The following is a 14755-nucleotide window of genomic DNA, read 5'->3' on the forward strand; positions in this document are numbered from 1 at the left end:
AATAGGTTGAGCACTGAATTTATTTATACTGCTGCCCTTTGGAAGCCAAGGCCTGCAGTGTTTAAAAGTGAAACAATCAAATTCAAGGGACACTTAGTTATCCCTACGTAGATAAATGCGAAAGCATTGTGACCACCGCGCAATGTCTATGCTCTTTTCAGTCGTCTTAACTTCTCCTTAATACCAAAGGTCGAGGGTTTGACTCCCTATGAAGGTTGTGGGTTCAAGTGCTTTAATTAACTGTGCCTTAACTTCACCCTAATTAACATCAAAGGATGTGGGTTAGAATGCCTTAATGAATGCTAGCTTAATTAAACCTGCCTTGATTAACTTTGGCTTAACTGACTACCTTAATGAATTAACTTTGCCTTAAGTGACATTATCAATACCTTGATTAGCTCACTTTTTGGATTATCGTGGTCACACCAACGTCAACAACGCCGGATTTTCAGCCTGGTGAGCCATATAATGCTTGCACATTACCAAGCAACATGAGGTACAGGTGTGGGATTTGGCATGGTAGAGGAAAAAAAAAAAAACCCAAGCTTGTTCAAAACCTATACAAGTCATTAGAGAACTTCCAGTTAAGGGCGAGCAAAACAGTGAGAAGAAATATCAACACATAGTAATAGATAAAATTGCTAACGGTAGAAGTACATAAAAAATAAACATCATTTGCGAAGCACACACATGTGATGCAAGGAAATGATGTGAAAAATTGATATTGCGCATGGTCAAGGAGAGAACCCGAATATGTTTCGACACTAGATAAAATTGTGGAAGCCCATTCCACTCCACAATAATCCCACAAAAGTAATCAAGCACATATGCAATCAGGTACTGTTACGTTTCGCCTACGACGCGCGGTATAGCCGGCGCGGATGCAACGGACGCCGGGGCTTCGTTCAAAGCGGCAGACATTTTGGCCCGTTCGGCGCCGCCGCTACGCCTCCCTGCCAAGCGCGTCCAGGCATGTTCCAATGCCACGTGTCTTCATGTGCGTGTGTGAGTGTATGTGCATATTGGTGCCCACGCTTGTCGAAGCGCGGCAGCCGGGGAGAGGAGCTCCCAACAACTGTGAAGCGAGGGGGTCTGGCAGGCGCCGACACGACGCTGCGCCACCTTATCCCATTGTGCCCGAGCGGCACAGTCACGTGCTCGTCTATAGAGGGGTTCCTTCTTGCCCTCAACTGCGAGAGTATAAAAGCAGCTGCCCCCGGACACAAAAAAAGGGCTCCGATTTCTTCTGTTGAGTAACGTGCACTCCCGTCTCTCTACTTCGGTCAACCTGACCGCCAACTCTTTGCGATGTTAGAATAAACAAGTTGTTTTGTTGTTACCAGTCGACTCATGCTTTGCCGGGACCTTCGGATGCTTCCAGTTGTACCCCAGGCCGCCAGGCCAACGCTACCCTTGGGGCTTGCGACCCAGGTGCAACAACGGGCGTCAGCGCCGAGTTCCCAACAACTCGTGCCAGCGGCGCGATTACAACAGTACACAGTCAAAATAAATTATAAAGACAGAAATGAAGAACCTTTGGAAAACAGTGTAAACAAATTCCAGCATACAACATCCAATGAAGTGGCAAGAGGTTCGTGAATAAAAATAATTATGAAAAAAAAAAAAAAATTACAAGGCCACTGGGCGTGCGTCCCCGGTGTGATGCAATTGGCAAAATGCAATTATTTGCATCTTCTAATTTTCAAATGTTCTAGCTGTTCTTTCTTTGCTATCCTTTCATTATTGAGACACTTCGTGAAAAACTGGAGATGCAGATGAGGTTGTAAACCCACCCGTGCAAAGCCGCCGCGGTGCATGCAGGCAGCCAAGCAGACAACAGCGAATAGTGTAGCAATGGATGGATGGATGGGGGGGGGAGGGGGGAGGAAGGTAGGAGCGTCCCCTTTGAAACGGGGTGATGGCAGCTGCCACCATGCTCAGCAATAGAACTGCTTGCAGCACCCTCTGCACTTTCATTTAGGAAACATCCCGTCCGTTCCATACGGCACGGTGATTGGATGGTTGACTAGCCAATATTCTAGGGACCATACACAAGGGTTCTTTGTCAGTTTCCCCATGCTAAATGGTGTTTGCCCATGGCGGCAACTGTCCCATCGTAATATCAAGGCAACAATTTTTAATATGTGCTGTCCATGGATGCTGACTAAGCAGAAGTTATGAGCTTACAATTAAGCAATTTAGGTGCAGTAATGCTACAACATATAGTGGCAGTCAAAATGCAGGCCAGCTACCTTATGATGAAAGGCCTCCTTTATTGGCGTGAATGTCATGAAAAAGACGGCCAATTTCGAATGATGTTGGTCTTTAGGTGAGTATACCAGCTTACAAGAGTTGACCTGCATATGAGGCCTCACAAAAGTGAGCCTCCATATGATATAGATAAGATGTGAAGCACCTGGCATTCTAAGAACAAAAAGGGATAAGAAAAAAAATGGCAGCATAACTATAAAAACACAGTCCAGTAGCTCTTCAGAAATATCCCACAGACAACATTGCACTCTTAATCATTTTGCCTAAAAATCTCCAGTTTTCACTCACAATGGTGAACCAAGAAACACTACAGTCAGGCCTTGGTACAATTAATTATCAATATAACAAATAAATGCTCACAATGAATATTTGATACAACGTAGGTATTTTTTGTCACAGCTGCTATTTCATTGTAACGAGGTTTGACTCCACACAACATTACAAACGTAACTACGGAAAAGGCAGGGAAGTGCGAGTACTGAAAGCAAGAAGCTGAAGGCCTGGAACACAAGCGATTGTCACACCAACAACAGCAATGGCTCCGTTTTCATTCAAGCTACCATGAAACAACAGGCTTGTCATCTCCCAGTTGCTCAGAACGTCTGTAATGTTATTTTGCTCGACTGAAAAGCAAAGTTGCAGCTCTTTACTCTTTCTTCTTCTACGTCCATGATATGAGCAGATGGTTTCAACCATTCCTCCCCAGCTCAAGTGTGAATCACACACCGTGATGGAGATTCCTAGTCCCTCGTCCTTGCCCTTGGTCAGCCGCACGGTCCGCACATCCCCGATTCCCTGGTGGCGGCGCAGTGGAGTGCCTTCGTCGGGCATTGCAAGCTCTGGCCCAGCCAGGGTAGCAGCATTGGAGGAGCGGCCTCGGCAGGCTCGGATTACTGCCTTGTGCCTGTGCAGGTGGATCTCAGACTCAAGCTGATTCCAAAGCCGGTCATGTTCACTTGGGTTGAGGTCTCTGCCAAGCAGTTGTATCTGTTGGATCCTGAATAATGCAAAGGTAAGGGAGGTGTTGTCATCAAACAAATGGCTGAACCAGCCATGTCTTAGTGTTCTGTGCTCAATGTTGTAAATGCATACACGTGCAAAAGCACGCTGCATTCTTAGCAAACATGATCAAGCCTTGCATTTACAAAATATCAAGGCACAGTTCAAGAGGCTGCTTTACTATGCTGCAAAACATTGGTACAGTTCTGATCAAAAGTATTTAAACCACTGAGTGGCCAGTGCTGTGCTGACATTCCTAATATCTGGAGGTCGAGCATGAGGGTTTTTAATATTCTTCAGAGGAGCTCCACTATATTACACATTGAGTTAGTTACAGTTACACACAGTCTGCCCTGTGTGCTATTCAGAAAAAAAAAAAAAAAGAAACACAAACATGTAACATTAAGTGACAGACCTTCTGATAAGCATAAGTGTTGAAAATGTGACACTGTCCACTAACTTTCTGCAGCTACAACACAAGGTGTGGCAAAATTTAAAGAAAAAACCTGCTGGAAGTCTAAATTTTGCTCAAAAGACTTCCTGTCATTTCCTTCAACTTATGAAAAACTAAGCCATATATTTTTTCCTTATTTTTGTGGAGGAGTGAACACTAAAGCTATTGGGCAGATTTCTTCAGATGCACACGACTAAGTGGTCTTTCCAGTAGATTCAAATGTGGAGAAATCAATGATAAGGTGGTGGTGCGACCTAGTGGCAGAGTATGATGCCATGGCACTGATATAACGGCCTATGAGATCAGGTGACGCAACATGCTCTACAATCTCTAGGTCACAAGCTCGGTGTGATGGCAGCTGGAGGATGGCAGGCATTGTTCCACGTGGGCAGTGTAGCACAGCTTCAAATGCCATTTAATTGACATTAAGAGACGAAGGCTGCAAGGGTTTGGCAGCAACACTTGATTGGTCATAAATGTATTCATATAAGGTGCTTTAAAATATATCTCACCAGTAAAGATATGCCAGAGCATGCACTCCGATTCCATAAACATTCCATATCTTTCATAAAAGGTGCTGCAGTGTTCCTTTAAGTGATGCCTCGCATTTGTGCAACTTCTAAAAGTGAAGCTAACCTGCCAGCCAGTTCTTTGTCAAGGTACTTGGCAGCCAGCTTGGCCCCAAACACTTCACTCTGCAGGGACACAATGTCCCTGCGAAGTGCAGCATTCTCCTTGCGCAGCTGGGCCACCTCTGCCTCTAGCTGCATCTCACGGCCCAGGTCCATTCGGTACATAGTCATCTCTTGTTCCTGCAAGACATTACACATACAGCCATAAAAGTGAACTCCGGCTGTTCTCATGGTGGGCTCATAATTCACTGCAGAGAAACTTTTAACAGTCATGCACCTGCTTCAATTATTGGCTAATTAGGGGAAATGGCATTAGCTGAACACCCACTCAATTGCAGGCCATGCCAGTCAGTTGGAACGTTAATTGCATAGCAAGGCTAGGAGTGGTTGTACCTGGGTCAACAGTGCAAGGTGGTAAATAGGTTCAACAGTCTTGAAGACAAATTCATAACAATGTCAATTCTCAACCAATGTCAAAAATGGTTCAATCCAAATACTCTGATGCTCCTGCAAACATGTAAATATAGATGATGTCTTTCTCCTGAGTACTTTGATCAGTCTGTCACTACTAACCAGCAAGGACTGAACAATACGTGCTGTCAAACCCAAGGTTCAAGCACTCGCTTGTAACAGGGTACTCACCAGTTTCTGCTTGATTGCAGTGGAGTCCCCTGCATGCCCCATCTGCGCAGACACTTGCAACTGGGCTGAATGCAGCTGCAGCACCAAATGCTGAAGCTCCTTATTCAGCACAGCACTAGTAGATTGCGCCTCATACAGATCGGACTTGAGCTCCTGTAGTTCACACTGAAAAACACAAAGCCAAGGAATTTGACTGCCAACTTTGATGACATGGACATGATAACGTAGATCCACTCAATACTTCTGTACAAAAGAATGGATCTCAAAATTAATTTTTAACCTGTGCTTTCATTATGAATATGAAAGAAAACCAAGCAAACTACACCAAATACTTTTTATTTAGGCATAGAATATGTCAGAACAGCCTTTTTCTGAAACAGTTCAAGTGTAAATGCACCATCTGTTAAGGACATTTTGGTCTTTGGAAAACAGTCAGTTCGATGTGTTTGCCAGCTCTGCTTCAGTCCAGTCCTGAGTTATGTCCCACGACCACATGAATTTCTCACGATAATACATGATGTGTCATGCGTGCACACAGTTCCTCTACTGTATTTTAATAAACAAATGTGCACAGCCAGCAAAAATTTGCCACCGATTGACAATAATGAGCCGCCTCATGCAGCGGCCGTTGAGCGCGGTGTAGGATGGGTTCTAGCTAGGTTTACAAACACGCTAATCTGCCCATATCATCTCTGCACTTCCATCGCTTGTCTATGCCCTGAACAATGTCCCAACTGTTACCACGCTGAAACACACGAAAGCAACGCGTGCCATTCACAGACGCAGAATGTCATAACGCCGGAGAGAGGGCACGGTGGAACGCGGTATTCAAGGCCAAGAAAAAAATGCCGAGCGGGGCACCACCGGCGTCAGAGAGGCATGTCCCAGTGCTCAAAGGGTCGGGCTAAATAGAAGGAACAAGCACACACAACCGTGACGGGTTCAGTGACGGCGACAGTGTGGTGCGCGCTGGAGCTCGCGGTGGGTGGGCCGTAGACCCTGCGCCCCCTTTTCCCCCACAATCCCCTCGTCCTTTCCCGCTTCGCCTCGTCCGCGCGTCCTCCCTGACGAAAAGCAGCAGCCCAAGGCGCACTTTTGACCGCGGCGGCAGCGGCGGCGACTTGAGAGAAAAAAGCCGCGCGAGCGCCCATCTCTCGGCCGCCGCCGACTTCCAGGGAGATTACCACCAGGCGGGCCTGGCCCGCATCCTGCAGCGCTCGCTCGCGGCACTCGGCTGCTGCAACTGGAGCCGCCGTCTCGCCACGGCCGTGAAACACGCGGCTGTTCTTCACCTAGTCACGCGACAGTTGACACAATGACGGGACGATGATATGAGAAGCCAACAACGTGCGCATTTCTCGATCGCGCAAACTATAAAGCCAATCCAACCTTCACGTCGCTTTCAAAAGTTTGTGGTGCGGTGTCGTGAATGAATCTTCTACCGGCCTAGCACAAAGCAACGTCTGTCATGACACGCACAGTTTAGAAACTGTCGCTCGCGCTTCCAAACGTGGCAGCTTTTCGGACAGGGGGTACTGCCTCGATCGTCGTGCCCGTTCGCACAGAAGCGCTCGGCGGGGCAAGAACCGCGCAGTTTTCTTCTAGGGAAGACCGCGTGCCCAGACGCCCGAGTAGTCTGACGTAGCCCTACGGCGATTACAAACGCCGGTGGCCAACATGCAAGCGCAAGACGTCCGCTCCTACAGGGCGCGTCTCTCATTTTGCGCGACCTCCTCGCCCACGCTACTCCACCCCGCTCCGGCGAGCGAAGCACAATCACAACCCGGCTAAGGTCGGGCGAAAGAAAATGAGAAGAGCGGCAAAGGCAACAACAAAAAAGCGAAGAGGAACGGATTCCCAGGCAGACGACGTTGTACGATAGAGGGTCGGCACCCACGGCCAGCGGGGACGGACGCAGACGCCGCAGTTCGCTCTTCATATAAACTTGGCGGAGATGCGCGAGCCGGCAGTGGTGGTCGCAGTGCTCCTGGTGTTCTTGACGACGTGTCCGTTCCCGAAAGTCGACGCCGGTGCCGTGGTGGCGGTGCAGCCTGACCATCGGCGCTCGCAGCATGGAAGAAGCCGGCGAGACGCCACGACGAACAAACCGCCAGAACAGACGCCGGCGAATCCCAAGGGCTTGGACTTGGGCCCCGACCTGTGGCACAGCGTTCCCCCGTATCTCAAACAGGTAAGACTGGGTTATAGCTTAGAGCGAAGGATAAACGATCGATTGAGCTTACTGTTCCGAAGCAGGGTGTGCTTATCTGCCTTCACTTGACCCTGTAGATTTTAAAAGACTGCCAAGTCAACGGGCGCTGTGACAGAATTCTGGTAGCACGTCAGGTCTGCCACGAGCACTGTCTCGCTCAGTCACCGAGAATATGATGCGACAGAACATCCCTAATTACGCGCGCTGAGGTTTTCAAAGTTTATTATGACTTATAATTAAGGTGATTACAGAACTTCGTAGTAGGAATCTTCATTTCAATTTTGACAACTTTGAGCTCCACGCCTACCAAATATAAGAACGGCATAATTTTTTTTGCATTCCGCATCTAGCAATACGACCAGCGACTTGGTATCTGTGCTATTAGCGGCGACTAATTACCACGCCACGTGTGCAGGGCATGATGAGGTACAAGCACAGCGAGGTGTGCGAACGTAAATAATAGACGCGCGCGCGCGTGTGTATACGTGCAGCCTTTATCAAAAATATACGGGCTTCTCCGTGCTCACCATATATGTTGTTTGGCTGTGTGTTGTTCAGAGTGTTCCTGACACTCTAGACCTCTGGAAGGGGAGCACGTGAGTTTTTTTCGTTCCCTAAGGCGTTGGAACTTGCGGCATATCGCAAGAAAAACTCTCTCCAGCAGCCTATGCTCGCAGGGAACGTGACCAGTACACTTCTGACAAAAAAAAAGTGTACTTTCAACGCAGGCTACACCAGCTACTAAAGCTTATACTGTTTCGCTTTCTTTTTTGCTCCTTATCTCAACGATAAACATGTGAGCCACGCAGTTCTCATCGTTGTGAAACTCCTACATTTCGCAATCAGCCTTGGAGTAGTTGGCCAATGCGCGCGGTGTCCTTCCATTCAGGCGTGCAACCACGTGGCAAGAACCGCGAGCATACGAATGAAAACAGAGCTCGCCATATCTTGCAGAGCGCTGCGAAAGAGCCGCGAAAGAATGAAAAAAAAAAAAAAACGCGTCAAATGGGACCTGCGCCGTCTTTTGACAGTTTGAGTTCCTCCGCGTGGACATCTGACAGTTGATGAGCCTTGCTGTCATAATGGAACGCGGCCTCGTCTTCCGATGCCTATAGATTCGTGCTGCGATCACTCGAGCATGATGTGCCAGATGTACTGTGGGCAAACTATGATGTGTATACTACACAAATCCGGGCGCTTTCCGCAGGATAAGGCAGCAGCGCAGGAAGGACAAAGGTCACAACAACGTAAAAATGACGTCACAATCATCAGCCGGGTCACGTGCTTGTGTTCTTCATCCTTCCTGCGCTGCTGCCTTTATTATGCCGAATCTACTAGGCCGTGAACACAGCTAACACCACTCAATAAACCACGTTTATTCAGTAACGTCACTTTAGACCAGTGGCGTAGGCGGGGCTACAAACATGACCGGGGAGCGTGGCGAACCTGTGCACCATACCCTTAGGTATACCACTGCTCCAAACGCAGCTTAATGATCACATTTTCCCGCTTTCTTATTGCACATGCGTGACTTACTGCACCGCAGCCATATAATGGCTTTTCCGAACGTTAGCCAATCATATCGCGATGCGTCTGGTATGAACAAGAATAGGGTTGCAAGCTACGCATGACGCGCGAGTGCAAGGAGCTCCAGGCACGAGCGTTGAGTACAAAGTCCATTACCGCTAAATATTGATTCCCCTTGGGTACGAGCACTAAGTAACCAGTCTTTTGGCACCACGGGCGTCTATCAAAAGTCTTGTAGGTAGACTGTTTCAGGAGTGACCGGGTCATGTGACCCGACCGCATGGTGGAACAGCGCAGCACTCCTGGTGCTACACTTGATAGCGGGGCATAGGTACCTTCCTCGCTCCCTATCCACAGCGCCAGGAAAGCAACCAGTGTCCTGAGGGCTTTGCTGGTGGCGCTTACATGTGTCAAGCTCAATTTTGGGCCATAGTGCGGTTCCTGCGGCATTCGCTGGGCTCCAGAGCTTTGGATGCCGAGGACACGGCAGATGGCTGGAAGGTTCTGGTTCGCACATACAACACAGATGCGCGCAGCCCTCGCGGAGAGACGGCCGCATGTTTGAGACCTTCGGCAAGATTTCCCATATACTTTGAATACACTTAATTTCGTCACGGCTGCATGGCCCTTCAGTGATAGGCTCTTAAAGGGGCCCTGAAACGATTTTGACGATTTTCTACAAACGTACTGAGTCGTTAGAGGAGGTCCTTCTGATTATTAATTGACGCATGTAAGTGTTCCGCGTAAAGCGTGTAATTTATTATAAGGTTTTAAAAATGTACATTGCTGCCGATCGCAGCACACTGCTCGGCGGAATTTTCAGTCGCCCCTACCCATATGACGTCGTGTGGGCGAGCTATCCGATTGGCTGCTCAGGGCACGTCATCGATAATTTTTCCACCTTTAAGGTGAACAAATGATGTTCGTAATAGTTGGAATGTTAGTTATTTATTTCTATAAAAAGAAAATGACAGAAAGAGAATGCACAAGAACAATTTCTCACTACACTTAAGCACTTTCGGCACACAGCAAGTGTCGTCTGCAACGTGCTTCATTTTGACGAGAGCTCCGCGGTCAGAGTCGGCCTCAGTCTTTTCGTGAGCACTATGATTCGACTTTGTTGCGTTGTGGAATGCAAACGTAGCTTTTGGCAATATGTCAAGCTGCGACATCGTGTGCCGCTGCAAGGCAGCAAACGAGCGGACTGGCAGCAGCGCATCGGACTGTCGCTATACGATCGGCGCCAGGATTTGCTCGTTTGAGGCCGTCACTTTACAACGGAAGATTACTAACGCAATAGCGTTTCGCGAGTCCGGTATTAGGGTAAACGCAAGCGCAAGGGGACAGGGCCTGGCCGTGCAGCCACCTGGTGGCACAGAGCTCAGCCACACACAGTAGCAGTAACAAAATGTATTCTTCTTTGCTGCTGGCGTAAATTTTTTGCAGGAGTGTAATCGTTAACACGTTGCTTTTGTAAAGGTTTAAAATGTTTTACACTTGGTTAGAGCAATATTAGCTATTTGTCTACCTGGTTAAGCACTGCGCCAACGGGTGGCTGGACCGTGGAGACCGATCAGGCAGCTCACGTACGTCTACGCTAAAGTTCCTTCATCAGCTTGAGTTTATGCCTCCACCGTTCCGTCGAAACGCCCGGCTAGCCTGTGGGTTACCGGAATACTACACATGCTCGGCGCTGCGACAGAATGCTCGCAACGCACGCTGCTTCGATAGCTCTCGCTTGGGGTCGACTGCCAATCAGCTGGCGGAGAGCTTGGAGAGGCTTCGCGCGCTCGCTCCTAGAAAACCGGAAGTCGACGACACGACGTGCCATCATGACGCAGAGCCAGTCAAGGCGGAGCTTAGCTTCGATCACTCGGCGAACGAGTTGAGGGGAAAATGCATGTCTGTGGAGGATGGTAACTTGTAATGGTCCGTAGCTCTCTTAATATGAGACGTTTCACACAAATTGTGGTGCGAATGATTAACTTTACATGTACCCTACGCGTCTACAAAATTTGTCCGAACCGTTTCAGGGGCCCTTTAAAGTTAAATTATGGGGTTTTACGTGCCAAAGCCACGATATGATTATGAGGCACGCCGTAGTGGGGGACTCCGGAAATTTCGACAACATGGTGTTCTTTAACGTGCACCTAAATCTACGTACACGGTTGGTTTCGCACCTCGCCCCCATCGAAATGCGGCCGCCGTGGCCGGGATTCGATCCCGCGACCTCGTGCTTAGCAGCCCAACGCCATAGCCACTAAGCAACCACGGCGGGTAGTGATAGGCTCTGCTCATGCCACTGGAATTCATCACGCAGATCAGCATCTAACAGATTGGACGCCAAAAAAAAAAAAAAACGAGATAGAGAGAGAGAGAGAGCAAAGGTCAGATGGCTTGCAAAAAAAAGTCCTACCTAATTCCCACTTCATATATATATATATAAATATACACATACATACACTATAAAGAATCAGACTTACAAAGAATCAGTTGTAGTCAACGCCTGTCGGGGGTTTCTCGAATTGACACCAACTATAGTAATGAAGCTTGTCAACTCTTTCAACCACCTAAACGCGAGCGGATCTTTTCGATAACGCGCGGCGCATAGCCCGTCCTCAGGTCATGCTTCGGCGGGGCGCAGGTGCTGACGTCCATCGACGACCGGCTGCGCGGCCTGGATGCGTTCGGATCGGCGCTGCGGCTCACGAGACTCGACTTCTCGCTGGAGCAAGTGCTGCGCAAGCTGGACTCCTTCGACAGCCGGCTGGGCAGGCTCGAGGCCAAGCTCGACGTGCGACTCGAGAAAGTCGAGGAGGCGCTCAACGGACGCGGCAAGGACGCCGCGTCGCCGGCTCAGCAGCAGCAAGGTGCCGCGGATGCCTTCCACCTGAGCCGCCGCTTCGACATGCTCGCCGACAAGCTGAACAACAAGTGAGACCGCCGGAGAATGCGCGCAACGCTGCGAAAAAAATTATCCCATCGCAGAGCCCCACCGCACACTACACATGCAGCGCGCTCCACGCGCGCTGCTTTGAGTAGCGCATCTTGAATAGAGGCTCACGCAGCACCCTTCTAATGTTTCGAATAAGTCAAATGTCCCACATAGTTCAGCAACGTCACTATGGCTTCGTCTCTGCTTTGCAAATGCGCATGACGTATGTGAGCGCGAAGCCCAGTTTACAAATACGTTTTGTGAACGCACTCGAGCGATTCGTGATGTTTAACGTTCCACGGAGACGCGCCGTACATTATATAGCAATGGTATCGAATTAACTTCGGCTATCTCACGTGCGCCGCAAGGGAACGTCACGTGCTTGCCGTCTTGTCATATTTCTCTGCTTTTCTATCGAATTTCTTTTTCCGATGGAACGCTGCAAGCGTCTCCGATGCCATAGCCAGGACCGTTCCGTGTCGCAGGCTGGCCTTTCTGGAGACCAAGCTGGACATGCGCGCCGACCGGCTGGCCAACAAGCTAGAGCTGCTCGAGCGCGACCTGCAGGACGCCTCGGAGGACGCACTCGAGAAAATGGCGCGCGGCGACGAGGCCCGCGCGCGGCTCCACGCGGACCTGTCGCGGCTGGCCGACCTGGCGGAGCGTGCGGACACCGCGCAGCGCCAGACGGCCACCGTGCTGCGCGTCGACGTGGCCGACGTCATAAAGCGGGCGGACGCCAAGATGGACCTGTTCAGCCACGAGATGTTCACGGCGAACACCATACTGCGTGCGCTGCAGCAGCAAGGAAATGCCACGCAGCAGGCGGCATCGTCCTGCCAGGCGATGTCGGCTGATGCGCCTAGCTGGGAACAGGCGAGTAGAGATTCCGGCTCCTATAGCTGTCCGGAGAACTCGATACGGACGAACTTTTCCTCTCAAGAGACCCAGGGGCGTCGGAAAGCGGCGGGAGGGCAAGGGAGAGCGACTCTACCACGCACCCGCGGACTTCGGTGTCACATCCGTTTCAAACGCTCTGGCAGAGCAGATCTTGATCCAGCCATTAGCCAACTTCGTCCACGTGACAAGGGCGCCGACATAGAGTTTCTCACTATTACCTAGAGGGAAATCTGGCGCTGCTGCGCTGTGGTATGCATGGGAATGCCGGTATATTGTGAATTCGGATTGACATCGTTCTCGGAGAGACAGGACACCTTGAAGACGCGCCTGGCAAGTACCGTTCCGTCTGTCATAATGATTCATTTTCTACTAAAACAGCGCGTAAAAAGCTATTTTAGCTTTATTATTACGCGAAAACATGTTTTGTTTAACTATGAAAACTTGCTATTGCGTGTACGGCTATATGTTACGTAAAAAATATCAGCGGGCCGCTAAAGTTGGAGGACAGACGACAAGGTTCGCGCTCGCTCTGAAATAGTTGGTCGTCTGTTCTTGCTTTTCTCCGCTTGATCATGCATTGTGGGTGAGTAAAGATGTAATATGCGTGAATGGAAACATTCCATTAGGATTTTACTTTGAGAGCGCGTTATTTATGTAGCCATATCCACGTTTTAGACGAAGCCTCTGACAACACCAGCCAACACGAGCCTCGCAGACACATATACCGTCATTCCCATGACGGCACGGTGCCCCCTTAAGAAACTCCCATAGACGGTGGCGCCAGATTTCCCTCTAGGTATTATAGTGAGAAACTCTATGGGCACCGACACTCCTATATACAGATCCACAGGCACCCGGTCCCTGTAGGGTGAACTCCCACGCTCTTTCGCCTATATAAGGCAACACACATTTGCCTGACCTCGAGAAGTTACCCGCTCAAGCAATAAAGTACACGATAGTCGCACGTGGGCACTGGAAAAACCGTCAACATTGTAATGAGTACCTTCATCACAGGGAAGAGTGTGCGTGCGTGCGTGCGCGCGGGCGCGAAAGGCTATTGGTAGGGCTGACCGGCAAGCATGTAATGCACACGATTGTGATACTGAACTCGCGCCAGAGAGGCACAACCCTCGTGAGAGGACGCAAAACGCTCGTTTTCACCGAAAGGAGGAACAAGCGATCCCACACTTGACTCGTCGCGTCAACTTAATCGTGTTGGTTGCCAATGACGATTTGACAGGAAGGCAGAAAAGGTGAACGCATCTCGCCGAGCATGTGGGCCGTCGTGCCCTTTCGCTGGCGCTCACACGAACGCGGCGCGCCCCCGCAGGTGACCAACCTGACCGAGCTGGTGGAGAAGATGGTGCGCGTGGGCGGCGAGCAGCTGCGCGAGATCGACTCGGACGTCGAGAGCTACACGCGCAAGGTCATCAACGGCATCTACGAGCTGCGGCGCACCACCGACGAGCTTGTGCGCGGCGCCTTACAGGACACCGTGGAGCAGGGCAACCGCACCCGGGTCCTGGTGCGCGAGGAGTTCCGCAAGCTGCACGAGCAGATCGAGCCGCTGCCGCTCATCGAGCCCCGGCTCAGCATCCTCAGCGAGGGGCTCGAGAAGCGCATCGCCGAGCTGGGCGCCACGGTGGACCACAGCTTCGCCACGCTGCTCGTGGCGCAGAACTCGTTCATCTCGTCCTGCAACCGCATCCAGGAGGAAGAGGTGCAGCTGTACGACCTGCTCGAGCGCATCATCCTCGAGATGCGCAACCGGTCGCTGGACGACACGCAGCGCATCAGCGACGAGCTGCAGGGTCACAGCCACGAAGTCGCCGCGCTCCTCAGGGGCGCCGTGAGCGCGGTGTTCGCCGCGGGCAACACCACGCTGGCCGAGGTGCGCAACCTGCTCGGCAGCCGCCGGTCCGACTGCAAGCCGTCGGTATCCGGCGGGAGCCCCCAAGCGGTCGACGACACCAGTGGTAACGGTACGACGCCATCGAGTGCGGCTGCGATGGCGGCTACGACGCCGCTGGCACCACGTTTTGCCACGACGGCGCCTTCCGCAGGCTCCCCCCCTGCTGGTGCCAGGACGAGGGACGGTGCTGGTGGCGGAGGCGCCAGTGGCGTTGCGGTTTCGGCGGCGACGCAGGACTACGAGTATTACGACGACGCCCTCAAATAGGGGG

The 14755-nt window shown here is 50.7% G+C and overlaps 1 protein-coding gene across 3 annotated transcripts in view; it reads right to left on the reverse strand.

Moving 5' to 3' along the window:
* The window catches only part of LOC142585779 (Golgi-associated PDZ and coiled-coil motif-containing protein-like), a 30742-nt gene that overhangs the window by 12002 nt on the left and 3985 nt on the right, over positions 1-14755 (reverse strand). Inside the window, exons 1-4 of one of the 3 annotated variants that reach the window (XM_075696784.1) lie at positions 7738-7755; positions 4999-5163; positions 4361-4536; positions 2998-3268 (exon numbers count right to left, since the gene is read on the reverse strand). In XM_075696784.1, the coding sequence (XP_075552899.1) occupies positions 2998-3268; positions 4361-4536; positions 4999-5163; positions 7738-7740 (615 nt within the window). In that variant the 5' untranslated portion in view covers positions 7741-7755. Of the gene's footprint in view, positions 1-2997; positions 3269-4360; positions 4537-4998; positions 5164-6895; positions 7073-7737; positions 7756-14755 lie in introns of those variants that run through there. The other 2 variants (XM_075696782.1, XM_075696781.1) reach the window with 2 other exon arrangements.

The sequence above is a fragment of the Dermacentor variabilis genome, chromosome 6 (genome assembly GCF_050947875.1).
Source record: "Dermacentor variabilis isolate Ectoservices chromosome 6, ASM5094787v1, whole genome shotgun sequence".
Classification (NCBI taxonomy): Eukaryota; Metazoa; Arthropoda; class Arachnida; order Ixodida; family Ixodidae; genus Dermacentor; species Dermacentor variabilis.